The following is a 23,017-nucleotide window of genomic DNA, read 5'->3' as shown; positions in this document are numbered from 1 at the left end:
AATATGACGTTTCAGGCTGTTTTAGATTTAATGGACACTAACACTGCAAGTCAGAATATAGACTAATTTATTCTGTGAAAAAAAAGTTCATCACAACAGTTGAAAAGATTCTTGCATGAAATTAATTCCGGGAAAGATGCAGTAAAGTATCTTCATTGCCTTTAGAAAATGCACATTTCGACTCCAAGTTTGTATTCATACTTCTACATTAAAAGTGTTTTCACTGTATAAGAATTATAAATTATTTTAAAGGAGTTCCTCCTAACTTTATAGAATGTGGCCTTGATATTTTGTTGGCAACCATTAATTTATTTTCAAGACAACCGTGCATTCAATTCCTCTGACAATCAGACTCCTATAAATCTATTAACAGCAGCGGTATTGCTTTTTTTTTTTTTTTTTGATTATTAGGTGTTCCAATAAGCCATAAAAGTGGTATGTAAAAAAGGAGGGGCAGCTTCTCAGTGAGATTGAGATCTAATCGTTTCCTGGGCCTTTGCAACCGTCTTGGTTCTTTTGTTTTCATCCATTCTGTTGTAGATTTACTGTGTGCTTGGGAACGTTGTCCTACATGGCCCAGTTTTGGCAAAGCTGTTGCTGTTGGACAGATGGCCTCACAATAGACTCGAGAGTGCTTTGATATGCAGAGGAGTTAATGGTTGAGTCAATGACTGCTAGACATCGTGGTCTCGTTGCTATAAAACTAGCTTGCATCATCCCCATATCATCACCGTGTTTGGGACAAGGTATGAGGCGTTTACACTTATTTGCAGTGCTTGGTTTTTGCCAAATATGGACTTATTTAGAACTGATACAAATGTTAACATTTAATATTGAGGCTAGATTAGACTGTATAGTCAATAATAAGTAAATAATGTAGTTAATTAATTTTCCTCCTTGGATAAATAAAGTAGTTTGATATTAATTGAATTGAATAGTCTGGAATATAGTTGGTTGTATCTGTTTATTTATTTATTCAAAAGGTTAAATGTATTACATTTTATGATGTAGTTGGTGCTAGAGGATTTGCTGTTAAGGTTAACACATAAAAATGTAGAACTGAACAAGGGTGAAATTGCTTTTTCACATGACTGTTTACTGATCGCCCATAACATTATGACCATCTTCCCTATTTTGAGCAGGTCTGCCAAAAAAAGCTGTGACCAATCACAATCTTGACAAATAACATCTGAGGGTGTCCTCGAGTGAACCATGTTTTTGATACTGTATGTCACATTCTGAAATTACAACACAGTACAAAGTATCCACTGCATACTGCTCCGGCAGTGCTGGATGGCATGTTTTATGCCACTGTATAAACAACTAAGCTTCAGGTCACATTAAATCATGTGACCAATCTGACCAGTCTCCACTGTGCATTGCATTATCGGATATAATTTGTAAGGTAGACTGGGCAGTTGCACACAGGACATTTTCCCAGAAGGGGCAAATGTAGATAATGACAGTTTCATTTTGCGGTTCACCACTGGTCGCTCAGTCGTTGGAATGGATATATACATAGTAGTCAACATCTAAAATACAGGTACATATTAATGTATAATCTTAGCAGAAAGAGTAAATTTGTTTTTGGTAGATTATTTCTTTGTTGTAACAATGCTTCCTGACAATGAATCTTATACTGTTGGAAAGCGTGTTTATTTCCCTTTTAAATCTTGCCACATTTGTAAGGAACAAGCATTTGTGGGATGAGCAGCAGAGATGAGTATGTAGGTTGTGTCCATGAAAAATTTGCCAAATCTTCTTTCCCAATGCTAAACAACTTACCGTATTTTGCCACTAATTCTTGTTTGGTGTTTGGTGGATTGGATGATTGAAGAAACAACAGATATTGGTGATTTAACTATTTAACAAACAGGAGCCTTAGTAGCGTGTTCAACAACCGTAAACAGAATACTCCTCCTCATGCTGGTCACCAGCCTGCTCACACACTGCTGGCACTGAATATTCAATACTTCTGAATACTTTCCGGACTGACTGTATACAGTATATATATATATTAGCAGTCATCCCCTGTTGTCATTTGAGAAAATGTGCTTTGTTTGACTGCCTGGATCGGATCTTTTTTGTCTCGATTGTAACAAGATGCATATTGTGTACTCACATCAGCTGCCGGTGGTCAAAATGTTATGAGTGATTTAAGATTTTTTTTTTTTTGCGAGGGGGGGGGGGCACTCCATATTTTCAAAAACAAAAAAGGAGATAAAAAGACATAACATACATACCTTGGCATGTATGTAGACAATCACACTGAGGGACTGAGGATTAGGTGACAGAATTTTCTTATAACAGCATCTGGTCATGCCAGAAAAGCCTTTCTTCTCTCTCCTCCCTTACCTTCCCCATTTACTTTCTCAGTCTGTTTATCTCTCACACACACCGTCTTCCTGCCATGTCCTTTATAACTGGAAAACCCCTTAAGTGCTGCCAGGGGGACACGCAATCTGAAGGATTTTGGTTCTGCTTTGCTGTGCTCCTGATTGTTAGCAGCTGGTCAAAGTAAATTAGCATGCTGCACAGTCTAACTTAGTCTGAGAAGCGTCCCACACTTACAGTATGTATCTCCAATCTGCAGTTTTAGTTAGTATTTAATAAATGGATGTCTTGTGGATACTTAACAAAATAACCATGGATCTACCGAATACAACTATTTTGTAAGTAATATGCTACCATACCATGTCTTTTTCAGTAATATTTGATTTAATTTTACTTTACAGTATGTTTTTAATTAAATAGAGTTCTGCTCCGTGCTTTTGCCTGCATGCCATACATGTATATTCATATGAAAGACTGGAAACAGCAGATATCTCATGAAGAGAGTCAAGGGGAAAGTAAGGGTTGGAAGGAAATCAAAGAACAAAAGCTTAGTTTTTTAATTTGCAAATTTGTAGGCTTCTGTTTACATTGATGAAAATACTAGCAACTCTTCTTTAGGTTGCATTTTGTTTTAATCAAAATGCATGATATTGAAATGTATTCATCCTAAATTAATTAAATTGAATATGACTTCCAAAAGGAGTACATGTTCTTTGGTTATATTGGTACCAAGATATCTAACTAATGCTTAACAATGCTGTGATTATTACTGCTATAATACATGACATGATAAAATTGTGAAATGATTCGGAATGAGAGATATTGTGTGTGGGTTATGTTTTATGATGACTTCAACACTAAATATTTACTTTATTGTTAGACTTTGACTTTGGGGTCATTGTCAGTTTATATAAACATTATAACATTGAAAAATATATATTAGCTGAAGTATAGACATGCATAGTTCATTTAACATTGTGTATTCTGACATTGTATCAAGTCGAACAGATCTTCGTGTTAGTGTGGAGATGACAGAAATGTGCAGACCCACATTGAAAGCTTATTACTCAGTAATGAGTTTAATTTACATAAACACATTCTGTTTTTAGCTCAGTGTTTGCTCATGTGTCTCTGCATCTCCTAGCAGATGGCCTCCCTGCAGCAGCAGCAGAACTCTCTGATGAGGAAAGTAAAGAGGACTCTACCCAGTCCCCCTCCAGAGGAGAGTCCGCTTCCCATTGTTACTCCAGCGCAGATGTACAGCTCTCCCGGCATGCCGCAGAGGATTCTTCCAAGACCTGCCCAGGGTGTCACCAAGGCTGGCCTGTTGAGTGAATTAAAAGCAGTAGAGCAAGAGTCTTCAAAGCTCCGCAAGCAGCAGGCTGAACTAGAAGAAGAAGAAAAAGAGATTGATGCAAAGTTGCGCTATCTGGAGCTGGGCATTACACAGCGTAAGGAGACTATGGTGAAGGAGAGGGAGAGAAGAGAGTTAGCCTACCTGCGATGTATGGGTGATGCCCGAGACTACATGTCAGATAGTGAGCTCAATAACCTCAGGATGGCAGCTGCAACTGGAACATTTGATGCTAATGGTTTGCTGACAAGACCTAGCACGGCACCACTGAGCCAATTTACTAATGACCTGAATTCGACCTCCCAGTATCCCTCAACCTCCTCTTATATGTCATATCCATACCCTCAAAGTCAGCCATCAACTCAGCAGCCAGGTTCCGCTTATCAACAGATAGGTTTCCAGCCTCCTCATTACCCAACAGCTTCTGCACCACAACCTGGAACATTCCAGCCCCATCCGCCTCCAGGACCTGGATACCAGAATCAGGGAACCTACCCGTCCCGCATGTATGGCCAGTCCTCCTATCAGACAGAAATTGGCATAACGCAGCATGGTCACCAGGGTTTCCACTCCCCTGGTCAGCCTATGCCAGGGCAGAGCCTTCCTTATCCCACCCACAGTTCTTATCAACCTGGCCTCACCTACCAGCCACAGGCAGAAATCCTTACAGTCCATCAAAGACCAAGGCAAACTTCTCTGGCAGACCTCGAACAAAAACTCCCCACAAATTATGAAGTCATCAGCAATCCAGCAGTGTCAGTGGCCACATCAGCTCCTGACACCAGCTTTGGTTCACCTTACAGCAATGCATACGGACAATACCGACCCCCTGAGCCTGGTCTGACTCACACTGTGGACAGCCCCACTTCTGCTTATGCTGCAGATGGTCTTTACACCGCCAACCTGGAGCAAAATATTCCCAGAAATTATGTGATGATTGATGATATAAGTGAGTTGACAAAAGAAAACACTGGTCAATCCACTGATTCTCTAGGTCATCCTGTTGGAGGCCGGTATCGTAGTGAGAATGGTTCTGCACGAGGGATTGTCTATGGCAGGCCTGAAGATCAACCCCTTGATGAGTATGGCAGACCTACAGGATCAGCAGGTTACCAGAGCGCAGTGGACAGTCGCACAAGCACCTCAGTTAGTGGAGGGTCATCTTATTACTATGATGATTATAAACACACATCACGCTCTAGTAGCCACAAACCCACATCAAAGAATCTTGCACCTGCTGCTGTCTCCACTAAGCGCAGTAAACACAGGAAGCAGGGAATGGAGCAGAAGATTTCTAAATTCTCTCCTATTGAGGAAGCACGAGATGTAGAGTCTGACCTCGCCTCTTACACGATGACAACCTCAACTGGGGGAACCAGTACAGTTGTGTCAAGATCCAAAAAGCTTCAGGACGATGTCAGCTATGGGATGAAGAAAAATGCATATGATCAGCAGAAATATTATGGCACCAGTCGTGATGGACTTGAGGAGGAGGAACGCACGTACAGCTCTGGTAGGTCCAGGTCCACAGGATACGGCATGGACAAGATTTCATCCAGAGATGCTACAGGCCATCGCAGTAAATCCTATGAGAGAGACGCCATGGAGAGGTCTCAGAGAACCAGCCGCAGTGGAAGGCCTCCCATGCGCAGTCAGAATTCAGAAGAGGAGAGCCCACTCAGTCCTGTTGGGAAGCCTGTGGGTATGGGAAGAGGTTCTGGAATACCGGAGGCCAGTGATGTGAGAAACCAGTATGGCTCCAGCCATTCACTGCCAGATGTGCAGGACCACCACAAGAAGGACCTTCCCAAAAGTCATGTCTATAAACCTGATGATCCTTATCTCGCAGATGACATGCACTGTGCTGTTTCTGACAGTGAAGGTAACTGGTGCTGAATTATTTGTGCTGTATGTTGTTCCTCTCACCTCTAAAGTATGCTCAAAAGACTGCATTCCAAGTGTTGAGGAGAGCTCCATTATTTTGTCTCTCTTGTCTTTTTTTGTTGAATGCTCCCTAGCATACATGAAGCCAAACATTTTTTAAATTATTTTTATTTTGCATGTATGGTGTTTAATTGTGACGTGAGTTGTGAACTCTGCTTTTTTTTATTATTTTTATTTTTATTTTTTATTGCTTCGTTTTTTTCTGTTGGATTCCATGAACACTTGCATGGCTCTGGAATGTGGAGAATGTTTTCCGACTTCCATATCAAACTGCATGCTGAATTTCACTACATGAAAACTACTGACTGATAATGTTTGTATTGGTTTTTAAAAAGCATATCATTTGAGCCAAGAAGAGACTGATTGGTTTGAGAAACCACGAGAGGCCCGCTCTGACCGCTCAAGACATCATGGTAGTGGAAATCACTCCTCCACTGGTAGACGTAGTAAGCACACCTACCATGACTATGATGAGCCTCCAGAGGAATACTGTCAACAGGATGAATACAACCAGCAGCGTCAGTCCTCTGCATCGCGAGATCACCGTCACCATGGCAGCAGCGCCGGCAGACACAGCTCTTCTCGCCACTCCTCAGAAGACCCCAGGTCTTCACGTTCTTCCAGGACACATCCCAAAGACCCATCAGGCCGCACTGATAGCAGGAGCTCTTTGCCTACCCAGAGGAGGAGTGGCACAGATTCCCGCTCGGCACACGGAAGCCCTAGAAACTCAGGAGACTTTTCTCGTGACCCAGTCTCTGGTCATCACCACAGCACTGGGGGGAGGAGTCAGAGACCGCAAGATCGTCCAACCAACAGGAGACAAGATCCTTCTAAACCACACCAACAGCAGCACCCTCAGGACCATACTGGGCAGCAGCGGCCAGGTGGTCAGGGACAGCCAGGGAGACATCCAGGCTCTGAACCACTTGATGGTACCCAACAGGCCCAGCAGCAACATCAGCAGAGTGCACCACAACTTCAACAGCAGCAGCAGCAGCAGCAGCAGCAGCAGCAGCAGCAGCAGCAGCAGCAGCAGCAGCAGCAGCAACCACTACAACACAGCCACCCCCCTCAGAGCAGCCAGCCCACAACAACCACCATGGGGCCTGGACCGGCACAGCAGCAGCAGCAACCCAAATCTGGACAAGCACCATCACAGGGACGCCAGCAAGGTGTGGGACCTGCAGCGGGGCAGCCAGCTACAGCTGTAAGTAAACATAAATCTGGTTTTAATTTAGGCACATGAGAAAATGATGTTGGGCCAGTTGCACTTCTGATCCCTAGGGGGTGAAAGCATATTGATTATGAAACAAAGCACAGTGTTACGCTTGTTGTGAGAAATGATACACTAATGTAAATACTGACTTGAGCACCTCAATCCATTACAACAATTTTAAAAAGGAGGCACGAAACTCAAGTGATGTCAAAATAAAGGAACTACCAACTGCTTGTGCTGAAGACAAAGTTTCTCTACCCATGCCTGGCCCTTCTTCATTTACGCCCGTTATTTTATACCAGATGGTACATTGTCTAATGTTTGTTGGACTGATTTAAATTCACATTCTGCTTACTGGCATGTTTGTAGAGATGGGAATCGAGAACTCGGTCCCAGTAGTTCGATTCTGTGGAATTGTTACCTCGTCTGCCTAATGATTCTGTTTTATAGGTTCTGCCAACGTCTGATGTATTTGCGTGATGACGTCGTGTACATGCTTAGTATTTTGGCTCAGAAAGTTTCCAACATGTCGTGGAGGCAGAAACGCACCAAAGTTTGGTTATATTTGACAAAAAAATAGAATACTAGGGCCACCATAAACTGTATATAGCAATGGATGAAGCATTCGGTCACGTGACCCATTGGTTTCTGAAGACCAGTTTTGAAGCCCGTTTTCCTTTGTACAGAGCACAACCATATCATTCAGCAAGCCCTCAGGGACGCGCCCACTGCACATCAATCATAGTTAGTGTTGCTCACAGCTCCTTCAGCCGAACCCCGCCGAAATATCTACAGATCTGCCCTCAGACTATTACAGCGAGATACATCGTTCGATATATTGATGATATTTGGTGAAATCAAAAATGACCGTCCCGTTTACCCAACACTGGGTTTGTACAAACAGATAGTTGTTTTGTGAAGGGCGGTAGCTTGACGATTACAGATAAGGAAGTGATAACGGCCAACGACTGGCTGAGCTGCCAAACAAAAGTGAGACATTTTAACATGGGAGTCAATGGAGATTGACTTACTTTTGCAGCCACCCTCTATCGGTCAGTCGAGGAACTGCAGCGCACCGTAGTTCTGCATGACCAACAATGCCAAAGTGAGATGGTTGGTGCTTGTTGGTTGTAACAGGTTCAAAGGGAGGAAATACCTCCAACACTCTGACACATTTTCTGTATAAAAACTATTAATGTCCAAAAGGTGATCATTGCGATTGTATTTATGTCACAATGTTCATTTGAAAAGGTTCCTGGTTTTCAGCTTAAGCAAGCGAACCGAATCGGTAGGCATTATCGATAATGGAACCGGAATCGGTAAATTCCTAACAATTCCAATACCTACATGGGTGTGACATCATGTGTTTGTGAACCTTTTTATTTTGAGCAGATACATATTTTGTGGTGTTTATGCTTAAAAGTCTTTGCTACATTGTTAAACTGCAATATTATACGGCTGCTGTAGCTCATCAACGCTAGTAGGATATCCTTTCCTCTCTCACCAGTCTCTGTACTTAAATAAGCCCTTAAAATGTCACTGCATGTCATTTTGATTCAAGAAAAATTCTGATTAAGTTTTTGATTAGTTTAAAAAAAATCATCACATCAGCTCCCTTTCAAATATCTTAATCCTGAAAAGATTCAATAGATGTAATTTCTCTCACAAAGTGAATTAATACCGTATGTATTTTGGTGTTTTTTTTTATGTATAACACCTGTGTTAAGTTTCAGTGTTAATGTCGTACTTCCGTCTTCCAGCCACTTTAACTGTGGAACAGCCAAACTTGTCATTTTAATGCAATCTAGAGCCTAGCTCTTGGTTAAACTCAAAATGTTCTGGTTTAGGGATCACTGAGTTAAACTGCAGCTAAGTTCTAACCTATGTGTGACAGTGGAACTGGCCCCATTATGCTTTCATGTATGTGTTAATTAGACAATAATACTGAACCAGACTTTGCCCAGATTCAGATCTTCACTAAAAAGCCAAAGAGCGATTACCACTGTTGTCTTTTGTCACTTGCATCGGGAGCATGTCTATGTTCCCACAGCTCTGAAACCCTAATCCTGACCCTTTTATGAATAGCTGCCATCTGTGCAAAACGCTGTGGATCAATCAGCATCAACGGATGTGGGAAATGTGGGAACATAAAGCCTTAATTTTGAAAAGGAAATATCTTAGAAATGTAAGAACATAGCGCTGTGGGAACATAAAGATGATCTCCCCATCCCTGATCTTGCAGCAGTTTTAGGGGGCAGAATATGTATTTCTAATACAATTTAATTAAATTAAACTTTATTTATATAGGGTGAAATTATTACAAATGTCATCTCAAGGCACTTCAACAATACAGTTCACTCCTTCTAGAGTAGTCAACATGATACAAAGCCAATAAAGCAACAATACTTATTGCTTCGCTAAGGAAACCATCAGATAACATCAAAACTTTTCTACGATAGAATACCCCGTCCTGAGCAAGCACCAGGTGACTGTGGAGGTGAAAAACTCCCCTTTAACGGGGAGAAAACTCGGGAAGGGTGGCTGTCTGCCTCGACTGGTTAGGGGTTGAGAGGACAGGAAAGAGGAGAGAACAGCAACAACAACAGATCAGGAACACCTGCTGGGAAGAAGAACGTAGGTTTTTAACAATAGTGTTATTAATAGAGTAGGAGTAAAAGAGAACAGTGTAAGGAAAGGTGCATCACGGGAGGTCCCCCAGCAGCCTTGGCCTACATCAGAATAACTAAGCTTTGCCAGAAAGGAAGGTTTTAAACTAAGTCTTAAAAGTAGAGATGTGTCTGCTTCCTGAACCAAAACTGACAGCTTCCAGAGGAGAGCTAACTGATAACTGAAGGCTCTTTCCCCCATTTAGTTGTGTTAGGGTTGGCAATTGTTCCTGCAAATCTGTTTAGCAATTAAAGAAATTATCTGCTGCAGTCCAAGCACATTGAGGCTACATATCTGTTCATCTTAATAACTTGACTATTTGACATGATCCCCTACTAACATGTTACAGCTACTTATTTGGCACGTTATACTGATACCCAAAAAAGTTATAAACAAATCTTTAATTAAAAAAGCCAACCATAATATTGGTTGTCAAATTGATTTTCTGCAGACAAAAATGGATGCTGCACCTGCAGCAGTTACTACAGGAGTGAAACCGCCAACAGGAATCTCAGCAGCACCTCAGCCTACCAAAATAGCGACACCCCCTCTAACAGGCATTGGTAAGTAACGTTTCATGTCAAAGTTTAAAGTGCATGATGTATATCTACATTTCATTTTATTTTATTTGATCACTTCAAGGTTCCAAGGCTGCTCCTGTTGGAATCGGAAGCAAACCAGTAGGTATAGGCAGCGCCGCTGCACCAGGCCAGGCACCCGCTGAAGGCGAAAACGTCCTCACCAAAATGCTCCAGGGAGGGGCAGCAGAGCAGGCAGGAAAACTGGGAGACGGTACGCTCATGTTTCTTAATGTTTGTTTTAAAAAGCACAGTCTATTAATATTGTCAAAAACCAAAATATTAGGCTTCCTTGAAGGGGTTGTTTGCTCATTATTGCCTCCTTCTCCTTTATCATTCTGACAGCTTTGTCTGGCCTTGGGAAAAAGTTCACCTCATTCTGGTGAACTAAAGGGAGGCCGCAGGTAAGTGAAATGTAGCTTTTACATTTTCACAAGATCATTTAGCAGGAAGCCATTGATGCTGAGCAATATTTCAACTTTTCAAACTGTTGATTTAGGAGCATAAATTGCTCTTGTGGTAATAGGAACAGGTGGCATGAAAAAAATAACTGTTCCCACACTTTAAATCACTAATGTCGGGAAAATTATGATACATGTACTTAACGCTTAACTGTGCTTTTTGCTTCAGGGTATGATGAGATGAAACAAGATGGATTGGTCGCTTCGTACCGGAAAAATCTATGAAACTTCTTCAAACACATTTTACATTTCTGAGGAAATAAAGGAAGAGAGATTCTGACTTAATCTGTAAGTAAGGATACGTCATTTGTTTGGGTCTATTTTGTTCTGGTTTTTTTTTTTACATTAATCAGTGCAATATTTTGTCATTTTTAGCATTAAGCAAGAGAGAACTATACCATTCTTGAAAACGGTTTAAATCCTTTTGTGACTTTTGTACCATCCTGTACCTGTACCTGTTTAGGGCCACAGGGATCTGCTGAAGCCAATACAAGCTCATTTCGAGTGACTTTTGTATCATATTATTTTTAAAGGAAGCTATTGACTATTGGTGATACTTTTAGATATACTCCACTCCAAGCACAGTTTCCTCAAAGCAAGAAAGTTCCTGGTTGAAATCCCAGCAGGAGCCTTTTTGAGTGGAGTTTGCATGTTCTCCCCATGCTTGAGTGGGGTTTCTCTGTATTCTGGGCTTCTCCAACAGGCCGAAAAACATATATGTTAGATTAATTGATGATTCTTAACTGTACATAGGTAATGTGGCCCTGTGATGGATTGGTAATCCACACAGGAAGAACACAAAATGCCACTAGGTTTAGATGAATGGATTAGTGTTCTATCAGCTGTATATTTTCATAGATTAGCATAGCCCAGGTCTGCATAATGAGAAGACTCATGAGAAGTGATGATTAATTAAATGCTTTAATTCTTTCTAACTTTCTCTCACGCCAAATGTCTTAACAGAGCTGGAATCAAAGGATGCCTTGTCGGCACTGAATTCCCCAGACATGGGCACATGATTGAAGAGAATGAAATAAGGGGGATTGCTTTGTCAGCAGGCTTTTATACGACATGAGCAGAGGGTTGAGATGGCCTGAAAGTGAGTGGATGCTTTGACAGATCTACAGTCTCAAAATGATGATTGTGGAGACTGCTGAGACCTCATTAGACCTCTGTAAGTAAGTGAAAGAGACTCACACACATCTCTAGATTACAAGATTGTGAAAGAAGTTTTGACGGGCTTGCGATTGTTTGAGTTTTGTGATTGGCTTATTGTTATATCGAGCAATGCTATTACAACTTGGAGATCTGGAGAAAGCTTTGGTGCAAAGGCCAAAGCCAACTTTAGCATGGTTCACCTTCTGACTCTGTACACAGTAATCTGTGCCAAGCACAACATGCTATTATTAGCCAGAGAAAGCTAACCATGGCTCGGCCTTTATGTCACACACAAATGCAGGGGCAATGTGGAGCACGGGTGGGCACTCAGAATCATGACTCATGGTACGCATCATTTTTTACATGCTAGATTGAACAATTTCTACTCAATGGAGCAGAACTACAGAGGTGCACAAAAAGCACATTTCAAAGCACTTAATTTAGCTTCTGACAAAACACGTGATGTGGTGTAAAAGGATGAAATTAAAGCTAATTTGAATGAAGATCTATTACTCAGCTATTGTTTTATCCAATTTAGATTCCTTATCAGCACAGCTATATCATTCATATTCATGTTGGGAAAATCTGAGGTGTTAGAGAAGAAATGAAGCAATAAACCAAACTCAGAAGCTCAGTGGATTCATGCTGATTCAAGCACGGCTCTGATAAGCAGGGATATCTTGTAAAATCATTTTAAAGTACTTTTTTTAAGAAGATTTCCCCCCAAAATATTATAAAATGGAACTGATAATTATTTTACCTTTGTTTCTAGTCGGAGGATTGTAAAATTGTTCCTTAAATGGATTTATTACTTCCAGCGTTCATACCTTTACTCTCCTTCTTTCAGGTCAATAGTGAGGACGCATTGAAGTGGAGACAGAATGGAGCACTGCTTTCCATCATCCTCAAGAGAAATCCTCTTGGGATCTGTGAGACAGCGCCAGCGCTGCTAACTGATGCAGGTGGATTTCGTGGGAGATATTCAGCATGTTAGTCCAAGCGTGTCCATGCTTCAAAACAGTCCAGTGAAGGAAGCCTAACAGCGCCCTCTACAGAGATTTCAAGGCAGTGCCACTCATGTCTGAGGAGTGCACATTGCACAAGGATTCTTGGTTCTACGCGAATTTCTTCAGAATATTTCATGTAAAACAAAAAAAAAAGATTAAAAAAAAGACAGATTTCATAGGTTTTTCTTGTACTTAAGAGACCAGTCTTGGCCCACAACAATACCTGCAACAGATGAGGCGTATCATAGCAATGACAACCATCCCGGCAATTCCACCAAAATCCTTGAATGCTTGGTTTATCTGATATCCACAGTACATTCCAGTATAGGGAATTCGGCCCTTTCTTTGAGTGTGTTTTTGATTTCTTGTCTTTTCATTTCACAGTACGAAGAATGCAGCGTGTAAATGTGAATATAGGATTGCACGCACAAATGATAAACTGAAAAAAGAAATTAGCCCATATCAATCCTTTTTTTTTTTTAAAACGTTTCACCATCTATAAGATGCCGCTATTCATTAGGTGTAGATTTTGGGGGAAGAGGATTATTACCAGCGTGCCCACAAGTGTGCAATTCACACAAATGAGAGGACCAAATGAAAAAGTGGCCATGGCTGTTTATAAGCCATCACAAAGCCATCGTTATAGTCAACCCCAGAACCTTCTTGGGACTTTTACACTTTTTATTGATTTGTCTCATGTTTTAGTTTAGTTTTCTTTTCATTTTTGCCTGCTATTCAATGAATGGAAGAGCCTTATTCAGCATATGTTTTTACTTGTATACCTCATATGTTTTAAAATGTCCATATCATCGTGAATTTCTTTTTACACTGTAAACTATTTTATGTATATAAAACAAATCAGAGATATATGTACATTTTTCATTCATGTTTTTATCGAGTCATTATTCAGTGATTTATTTATCTATTCATTCATTTGCTCTTATGTGTTTTTAATATTCTTTTTTTCCACTTTATATATGTTTGAATCTGTTTTCTTGCATCAAATAACTTGCTTATTGATTTTTAAAAGCAATAGCATGCAGCAAATGGTATATAGCACAATGGTATAATTGTTGTTTCAATTATTAAACGGGAAGTGATCCAACACTGTCAATAAATATACATATTATAATTTGTCAGAGGGTTTACAACCACAGTACCATGTAAAGACATGCATGCTATGAGCATGCAGACAGGTACACACACATGCACACATAAAAAATATTAAACATACAGATTTGCACACTCACTATACATGTCACACACTTGTCATCCTAGTTCCACTTCACAGCCAAGGTTAATTGAGTTCTCACCAAATAGACTTTTCGACCTCCTGCTGATTAAAGAGGTTACCAATCGTCTAACAAGCTGGGCCCACTGCCTCTGTCTGTGCAAACACGCACACACTCACACACACACACACACACACACACACACACACACACACACAGTCACACTCACACACACACAAACACGTATACAGATACAGAAGAGGACGAAAGCAATTATCAATTCAAATGTTCTATGCAATGACTCATTTTGAACCTGGAAGTGATTCAACCTAAAAGAGTTTCGTATCATCACTGTACTCAAAGGAAAACGACAGAAATACAATACAAAAATCCTAAAAAAAATTCAAAAAATCACAAAAAAAAAATCAGAGGGAAAAAAAAGATACTGGATAATGTTTTTACTTAGCAACTTGTCGGTATGAATTTGAACATTGACTATTGAACTAGATCTGATTTTATTTTTGTGGCATGTTTTAATCCCTGACTCCCCACAAAGGGACTTGTTGCCAAAGGGTAAATTGTGTAGACTGTCAGTTTCGAATGTGCACCATCATGTTGCTTCGAAGCATGGGTTTGCTTGGCTTTGTCTGGCTGTTTGTAAGCCCTCATTCAGTTGTTGTGCGTTTTGGCTGACCTGGGCTCCTCAGTGTTTGGCTTGCAATGACTGTCTGTGCTGCTATAAACTTGTGATACAGATGGTCAGAATTTCTCGTTAATTTGTGTCAATGTACATACTGGGTGTCAGTATAACCTGTAGGGTGAATGGAATGTTTCTATTGGATATTTCATTGTTGATTAATCCATTCAGCAGCCAAGCCATGTGAAAGGTGCATGATTAGATCTTTTATGCTTGGATGTTGTACCAGATTTAAATAGAGACAAAAGGAACAACAACAAAAGATAAAAACAAAGGCATGATTTCACCGAGGTTTGCCTAACAAACCTTGTTTGTCACTGGCCAATGCAGAGAATATCAAGGTGTGAAATGTTCAGCCAGTCACTCGCAATCAGGGCATGTCATTTTGAAAGCACAAGCCTGACTGGTCGCACTTGCTGCTCGGTGAAGCGCAGAAATATGGAGGTTGCATAACAGTGCCTCTAACTGAACAGTGTAAGATCTGCATCAGAACAAGGTGGAGGTGCAATGTGGTCGATATGTTGCGCATGAGACAAAAAAAGCCTTCAGTGCAGCCATGCGGATGAACAGAAAGGCAGACGGACACATTCTCATATTCTTATTGTAAATACAACTTCATTCTTCTGTACAGCTTTTGAGTTTTGCATACGGCTATCATGTGCATCCCCATGCCGTATTTGCTGCCAACTTTTGTGTATAAAAAGAATATTTGTTACTATCACAATAATGAAGATGATGAAACTAATGATGATGATGATGATGATGATTGCATAAGCATAGTGTATGTGGCTGACTTGTATTGACTGTTTACAACAGAAGGACAGTGTATTCAGAAACATATCCAGTCTGTGTAGAGTTTCTATACATATTGTATTTGTAAAGCAAGAAGCAACAAGTCTCCTTGGCAATGGCAGTGTTGAATGCTTTTGCCAGACTAATAGGAGGCCTTACGTTTGATGGATATGATCTGCAAGGGGATGAAGGGAATCAACGGGGGAAAAAAATAAAAAAATAAAAATCTGGAAATGTCATTCACTGTTGTAAGTGCAATGGGCAAAATGTCAGTCGTGTATCCATTGTGAAACCTTGTGTTTTATTCAGTGTATCCTTGTAAACAGATAGAGTACATTTTGGTGCATCATATAAAGTAATGTGAAAATATTGACCCTGCAATTTCCAAACAGAGAAAATAATAAAAAGAAAAGAAGTCTATTGTGATTGATGTGTGCAGTCTCTGTGTGAATGCCTGTGTCACCAGCTTCCTTGCAGTCCTGATAAAGACACTCAGGGGTAGGTAAGCTGTGTAGAGGGTTTGCTGTTGATAGAAGAGACAAAATGAGACCAAGAATAAGAGCGATATAGCAATGAGACTGTTCAAATAAGACAAGGCTTTATGCACTGTGGTGGTGATGATTTATCCCAGTGTGGGTGGTAAAGAGAAGTGTGAAGAACAGTGTTGCAACAGGAGAGATGGGGGTGTGAGTATGAGTTTGTCAGAACATGAAAGAGAAGTAAAATGCTTTCTACTGCTGCTCATATCTTAGTCCTGTACACTTCATGCGTCTTCGAAATTTCTATCCAGAAAGATGCAGAAAGATGAAGACATTGATTTTATATTGTAATGTTCCCATGCTTCCACTGTATGAACACCCAGCATCATTTTGAATCTTGTCTTATTTTGTGTTTCGTTCATTAAATTAACCCAAAACATGATGTTTCTGATCATCTTCATGCAAGTGTGTTTAGGCTCGACAACATCAGCTGCTCATTTTTATATGTTGGTCCCAATTATGTTACTTACGCTAAATCTGTCCATCTGTCCTCATCGGATGGCCTTCTTGTTACAACTGTGAGGCTGGTGCTAAAGTGGTTGTCTCTCAATCAGACCCTCAGCCACTACATGTACTGATGTGTCCTTGGACGAGACATTTAAGCCCTTATATACTCAATGGTGTGTAAAATTAGAAACAAAAAGGTGGTACCGTGTGTATAGCTCATGAAGTAAAAAGTACTGTATATGTGTGTATATGTTCAAGTGCTTTGCAGAACCTCTGTAGGGTTAAAAGGACTGGTTCCTATTTCTGACTTCAGAGGGGTATGGCCTTGTCTTCCCTCCCACGTCGCATTTTTGTTCATAATCTATAATTCAACGCAATGTTTATGTCAGCGGGCTGCATATATGAACTATTTTTACTCATAACCAGTGTGTCCAAAGCCATTTGTCTCTGGAGGGATCTGAACCTGCAGTACCGCTCCACAAAGCGCAGGTTTTTGTGTCATTTTTGTATTGTGGCAGGAGTACTCAACAATAACGAAGATGAATAGTCGATGGCCTCACCATGAAATCCCAACACATCGTCCAGTGCCCCTTGCACCAGAAGTAAGTCAGTGACAGTTGTATTGGGAGATCTTGACTGCCCTCTGCTGGTTTTGTGCAGAACTTTTGTGAGGTAGAGCTAGGAAATGAGCTTTCAGATTTCAACTTCAGGCCAACTTAAATGACAAAGGAGTGATCAAATAAAAAACTAAAGCTTGAAGTGATCTGCACTTCAATGTAAAGACAGAAAAATAAAGGAAAAATCTTGACCTTTGACCTATGCTGAGTCAGGTGGCTCTGTTCAGCTGTGGGGTTCTACTCATGCCATGCTCGATCCCCTTAGAGAGAAAGGGGAAATTCATCAATGGATAGTTCCCAGAGATAGACGCGATTCCACATTTCTGTCTGGAAGGGTGGGGATTTCTTTGAGCATGAAAATGGCTCCACCTAAAGGGCAAAAAGAGTCACTGAACAGTGCAATTGATGTGATGTGAACCGTGTGCTTTGGCCTTAACAGACACCAGAATTTGGTCTTACATGTTGAATAATGCCCTTCAGCCCTGACATTCAAGCATCAAATAAGGAAATATTAACTTATGAATGTACTTATTTTTAAGATTAGTCTTCTATGTCTTCAGTAGAGCTCCAGGGACCTTTATGGAATTAGTTCTGGACGCGTGTGGTTGCTCAAAAACCTCACTGGGACATTTACTGTTTATCTCCTCTTTAAATAGCCCCCTTTTAATACCAATTTAGGAAATAAATCAGAAAGGGATGCATCTTTTCTTTTTTTCATTTTTAGATTTTTACACCAATACAACAACTGACTACAACGTTGGGGTAGGTGAACAGACACACTCCAGTCACTTTGGCAAAGTCCTTTGATATCAAGAGTCAATTCTATTTATAAGGGCACGCTTAGAAAAGCAAAACATGAAAACTATTTTCTTTACTTTTCTTTAACTATTATAACTCATTGAAAAATTGTAATTGGGAAACAGGATGAAACGTGACCCTGGTGCTTGGCCCTTGCTGCACATCTAGACTCTGTGGTGAACAATTATAATTGCCTGGACGAGTCAGTTAGAGACTGAACTGAGATGTGAGAAGATTAATGTGGAGTTCCACCCACATCCTCTGCTAAAAGGAAGTCAATAATTTATATAATGAGGTCAGTTGCTGCACTGACCTGCAAACCAAACAATGAAGCACGTTTTGATCTGTGAAAGCTTAAATCTTTCTTTTTTCTTCAGCTCATTTCGTTTTATAATACTTCCAAAGGTTAAGTTGTGATAAACCCTTTAACAGAAGCATTTACTGGGATGATCATAATGCTCCCAACTGGGGTTCGGTTAAATTTATTTAAAGGCTCCTACAACACTGCACGATTTTTGGGCGTCTCATATGAAAGATGGCTGTCAAAACCAGCTGTCTCATGTCATATGATGTGAGTGAGGCCACCACCATCACGTTGGTCTTTCAAACAAAGAAAAGATCTTCTGGTCGTGCCTGAAATCCTATGACTCCCTCTGCTGACTAGCCAATTGAAATGTAACATGATATGATGCATTAATGCAACCCAGCACAATTCCCTCGCAAAAAGTGAAATAAAATAAACTAAGCTTCATGGGACTCTGAGAAAGAATCAGAATTGACAGAGTTATGATGACAGAAGTCAACACTACTAAGATACCAAAGAAAACAACAGACAGACTACAACTTGTCCAAAATGCGGCAGCCAGAGTTTTAACTAAAACCAAGATGAGAGAACATATTACTCCAGTTTTAGCTTCACTGCATTGGCTTCCAGTTGTTTTTAGGATTGATTTTAAAGTTCTTTTACTTGTTTATAAAGCTCTGAATGATCTCGCGCCTCCCTACCTGCTGGACTGCCTCCCTAAATATGTCCCAACCCGCCCCCTCAGGTCTTCCACCGCTGACCTGCTCGTTGTGCCCCAAAAAATGACAACTAAAAAATTTGGTAAAGCAGCCTTCTGCTTTTACGGCCCAACTGCGTGGAACAAACTCCCACTGTATCTCCGACAGGCAGCCTCTGTGGACATTTTTAAAGCACAGCTGAAGACATACTTTTACACACTTGCTTTTAATTGATCTTTTAAATTATTTTAAAATACTGTCTGTATTTTGATTATTTTAATCGATCTTTTGGGTTATGTGTTGGTTATGTCCTCACTATGCTGCTTTACTGCTATTGTTTTTGCTTCCACTATGCTGCTTTGATTTTTGTTTTATGCCCTCTATTTCTATGTTATGTCTTATGCCTTAAATTTCTTTTTATGCGTATGAAAGGTGCTATACAAATAAAGTTTATTATTATTATTATTATTATTAAGATGTTGCAAGTTGTCTCACATAAGGTTTGTTTCTGCAGCCTGAGTCACATCACGGTATACCACGTACTCTGGCAATGTTGGCCTCTTCTCCCAAATCCTGACCGGGAACACATTCCACTTTGCTGATTATTTTTTAAAGCATTTTCAACACACATAAAAGCTATTACAAAGTGGTTCATTTTCACTTTTTGTTTGTGTACCACTGCACATGCTGATGATGCAACCTACATCCCGCCACATCAGGGCGTAGCCTGCGACACAAGGGGTCATCGTTGTAGAATCAGTGCACACAGTTCTTGACATCTTACCCAAGATTAAGCAAATCCAAGTGGTTCCTTGTGAGGAGAAATGATCTTATAAGACTGCCTTAACACAAACACAAACACACTACTTTTTTTATTATTTCCAAATAAAGTTTCTTGACAATTCATTTGTCCATCTCTATCATATGTTTCTTTTCATTCAGTTGTAAGCGGTGTGTGTGATTTTGTGTTTGCGCTTGGAGTTTTTAGGGCTACCAAAATCCCCTGCATATACAATAACGTTGAGCTCCTTACCCACACAGCCTTGTCAGATGACATTTGATCAGTTGTACTCCATAGACATTTTATAGTCATGTTTCCCTTTGCAGAATAATTGAGTGCTTGTTTAAGGCAGCATGATTATTGGCTTCATTCATTAGTTGCTTGACCTGAATGATCTCATATTAAGAGTGTAAGTGTTGCATCATTAAACTGTAACTGGGATGCTTATATTCATCCATTTCCTGAAACCCGGACTCGGGCCTCTGCCTCGGGAGATTAACCATCGGAAGTAACCTCCACAGGAGACATTTATGACTTATATTCTTAAGTGTTGGGAAGTAGAGGTAGGTGCAGAATAATTATCCCATAAATTAAAGTGTTAGTCATTGTTACAGTCAAAGTACCCTCAAGAATGACTGGAAATGAGCTTTGAAAGCATCCTGGTTTATTGTGTTACAATCAGATGATGTGACTATTTTATGATGTAACTGAAACATTTCCAAGACGTTTCAATTACTTACCAATACTTAATGAACCAGACATTATGATGAGATACATTAGAATTAATTCTGAGAAGTGACAGAGCATCTATGTAATAAGGCTTTGTTTTGTTTTAACTACATCACCGGAAGCAGAACTGTCAGCTCAGAGGAGCTAAAGGGGCTGAGGGAGAGGTGGACGTTCAGATTCTCCTGCTTCACCCATCACTCACTGCCTCAATGTGCTCGCTCTGAAGTACTGCACTGTCAATACACAACCATTTAATAATGAAACAATCCTTTGCCAGGCCCTTAAGCTATCTAAGGGGTTTGTTTATTTACTGTAGCCATCTCACCTTGAAAAAATACCAATAACTTGAAACTGATATCACGTCCCAGAGAAAGAAAACTCTTTCCTCAGTTGACTCCAAATGTTTGTTTAGAATTAAACACAAAAAAAAGACGCCAAAGTTAACATATTCAGAAGCCTGGATTTGTCTGGATAGCTGTCGGAAAAAGCTGCGGACAGAGAGGCGCTTGGCCAATGTTCACAGCACGAATGTTACAAATAGGATAAATGTTCTTTGGGAGCACAGCTTTACATGCACATCAAGTATAATTTGAATTCATTTAAATATTCACAGTGCTTGTGCTGGAAAAAAATATAAGAGAGATGGAGAACAGAAAGTTCTGGCAGTGCTAAAGACTGACCATTTCACTGTTCGAGCACACAGAAGCGCATTGCAGTGAAATAGCGAGAAGCTATACCCCACACAGAGCAAATAAATCTAATAACTACCACTTTTGTTCTGTCTGTTAATGTGATATCGTAGAGGAACATAAGTGGATGGTGGAGGGTGGAGGTTTTGGATCACAAAGAAAGATTCTTCCAGCGTTCTGACTTAAATCAGATACTATAGGTGGCAGCTTTTACTTGACAGTTCTGTATTTGGAGAATGCCCCTTCTGCTTCATGTACAACAGATGTTATGATTAATGCCACTCTGTTTGGTACAAATGACAGTACGGCATGCTGTCTTGAGATCTCTGTGAGATTACCAGGCTATTAGCCAAGAAGAAACAGCAGTAGAAAACTGCTGCTGTAGGCACACAAGAACCTGTAAAACAACAATGTGTCGATCAAACTCCTTCCTAAAACAACCGTGTCTACAAGTGAAGTTTAGAAGTGCTGATGGGTGGATTTTAATACCTTGGGACATAGTTGACCCAGCAGTTTCCTGTTATATCCATGTTTTATGTCAATCTAAACTGACTGGTTGTAGCTTTATATCACCTTTCTTTCTTTCTTTCTTTCTTTCTTTCTTTCTTTCTTTCTTTCTTTCTTTCTTTCTTTCTTTCTTTCTTTCTTTCTTTCTTTCTTTCTTTCTTTCTTTCTTTCTTTTTGCCAGGTTCTTGCTTCCTTTTATTAATTTACCTGATGACTGCCTCATCCCTCATGTACAGTGAGGTAAATGCAGTTTCCTTATTATTTCCTTATTATCTCCTTGTTGCTCCAGTGGGACACACACCAGGGCTGCTTGCAGATCAGCTTTGGCTGTTAGCGTTTGCGGGGGTTTCTGCTACTGCAGGAGGGAGGGAGACGGCAGCAGGGTTTGTTTTGTAGCTAGTGTCCCAAGTCATCTAATGAAAGTTTTAATATGACCAGTCCAGCTGGTCTCTGCCTCTCCAACCAGTGTGGTCATAAACCTGCTGCTATTTTTTCCCACAGCATCTTCAGCTTGCTTGTCACTTGGCTAGGCATTGTGACACCTGAACACCACTGGCAGACGGCCATTACCGACTGATTTCATCCTCTGCATGTACTTTGCGGCCATGCTGGTGCTACCATTACACCTTTGTTACTATTTCCAAAAGCAGAACAGAGATGCAATAGCAGCTCAAGGTAATCTCGTACCTTTGTGCCTTTCACACAACACAGCAGTGAGAGATAAAGCTGCTACAGCGTTTCAACCAACTGGCTTTGTGGATGGGGCTTTAGAGAACACCTGAGAGTCTTTTTTGTGGTCTTTGTGCACTTCCTAAAATAATTGATGAGGTGTCTGCCGCCGGCCTGCTGCAGGGAAATGATGTTTCACATGCAAATGCCAGGATGCAAGTGTTGCTCATGTTACCTGTCAGTGGTCATAAGCTTCTGGCTGATCGGCAAATCTAGTCTTCTTTAAAAACTGAAATTGTTTTCAGGCTAAAAGGTACTGTACACCACATTCATACAGCACTATCTTAGCCACTGAGATCTAGTTTTTCTCATATTGATTGTTGCTAGTTAAATCATAATTAAAGTGAGTCATCGGTGCAATGGACAGTTTTTCTTTTAGATAACCTACTTTTTGTGTGCTTTTTAAACAGTTTATTTACTTAAACGTACTTTTAATGCATGACAATTGTCAAGAATGGTTTGATGAGGACCCAAACGCAGGAGAGCAGGAGGCAGGAGTTCCAAAAAACATAGGTTTATTTGCAAAAACAAAACCAAAAACGCTGCTGAGCAGGATCAAAAACCAAACAGGAACATAAACAAGAAAACTGGGTAGAAGTGACGAGGAGAACATGGAGGGAGGAAACAGTACGGATCAGTGAGGAGCAGGGGAAAGACAAGACTAGATATACACAAATGATAACGAGACACAGGAGCAGACAATCAGGGCAGATGGGAAACAGGAGGGTCAAGAGAA

General features: G+C 40.4%; 1 protein-coding gene across 5 annotated transcripts in view; it reads left to right on the top strand.

Annotated features, from left to right (window-relative positions):
- bsnb (bassoon (presynaptic cytomatrix protein) b) overlaps positions 1 to 15,853 on the top strand; it is an 86,549-nt gene extending 70,696 nt beyond the window's left edge. For 2 of the 5 annotated variants that reach the window (XM_061727203.1, XM_061727199.1), the window contains exons 6-13: positions 3,479 to 5,570; positions 5,968 to 6,842; positions 9,970 to 10,081; positions 10,161 to 10,310; positions 10,442 to 10,500; positions 10,727 to 10,845; positions 11,521 to 11,735; positions 12,563 to 15,853. In XM_061727203.1, coding sequence (XP_061583187.1) covers positions 3,479 to 5,570; positions 5,968 to 6,842; positions 9,970 to 10,081; positions 10,161 to 10,310; positions 10,442 to 10,482 — 3,270 coding nt within the window. In that variant the 3' untranslated portion in view covers positions 10,483 to 10,500; positions 10,727 to 10,845; positions 11,521 to 11,735; positions 12,563 to 15,853. The remainder of the gene's footprint in view (positions 1 to 3,478; positions 5,571 to 5,967; positions 6,843 to 9,969; positions 10,082 to 10,160; positions 10,311 to 10,441; positions 10,501 to 10,726; positions 10,846 to 11,520; positions 11,736 to 12,562) is intronic. The other 3 variants (XM_061727202.1, XM_061727201.1, XM_061727200.1) reach the window with 3 other exon arrangements.
- The last annotated feature ends 7,164 nt before the right edge of the window (positions 15,854 to 23,017 follow it).

The sequence above is a fragment of the Cololabis saira genome, chromosome 8, assembly GCF_033807715.1.
Source record: "Cololabis saira isolate AMF1-May2022 chromosome 8, fColSai1.1, whole genome shotgun sequence".
NCBI classification, from domain to species: Eukaryota; Metazoa; Chordata; class Actinopteri; order Beloniformes; family Belonidae; genus Cololabis; species Cololabis saira.
Note: the sequence above shows the minus strand (reverse complement) of the source record. Positions and strands in the feature narration are given on the sequence as shown.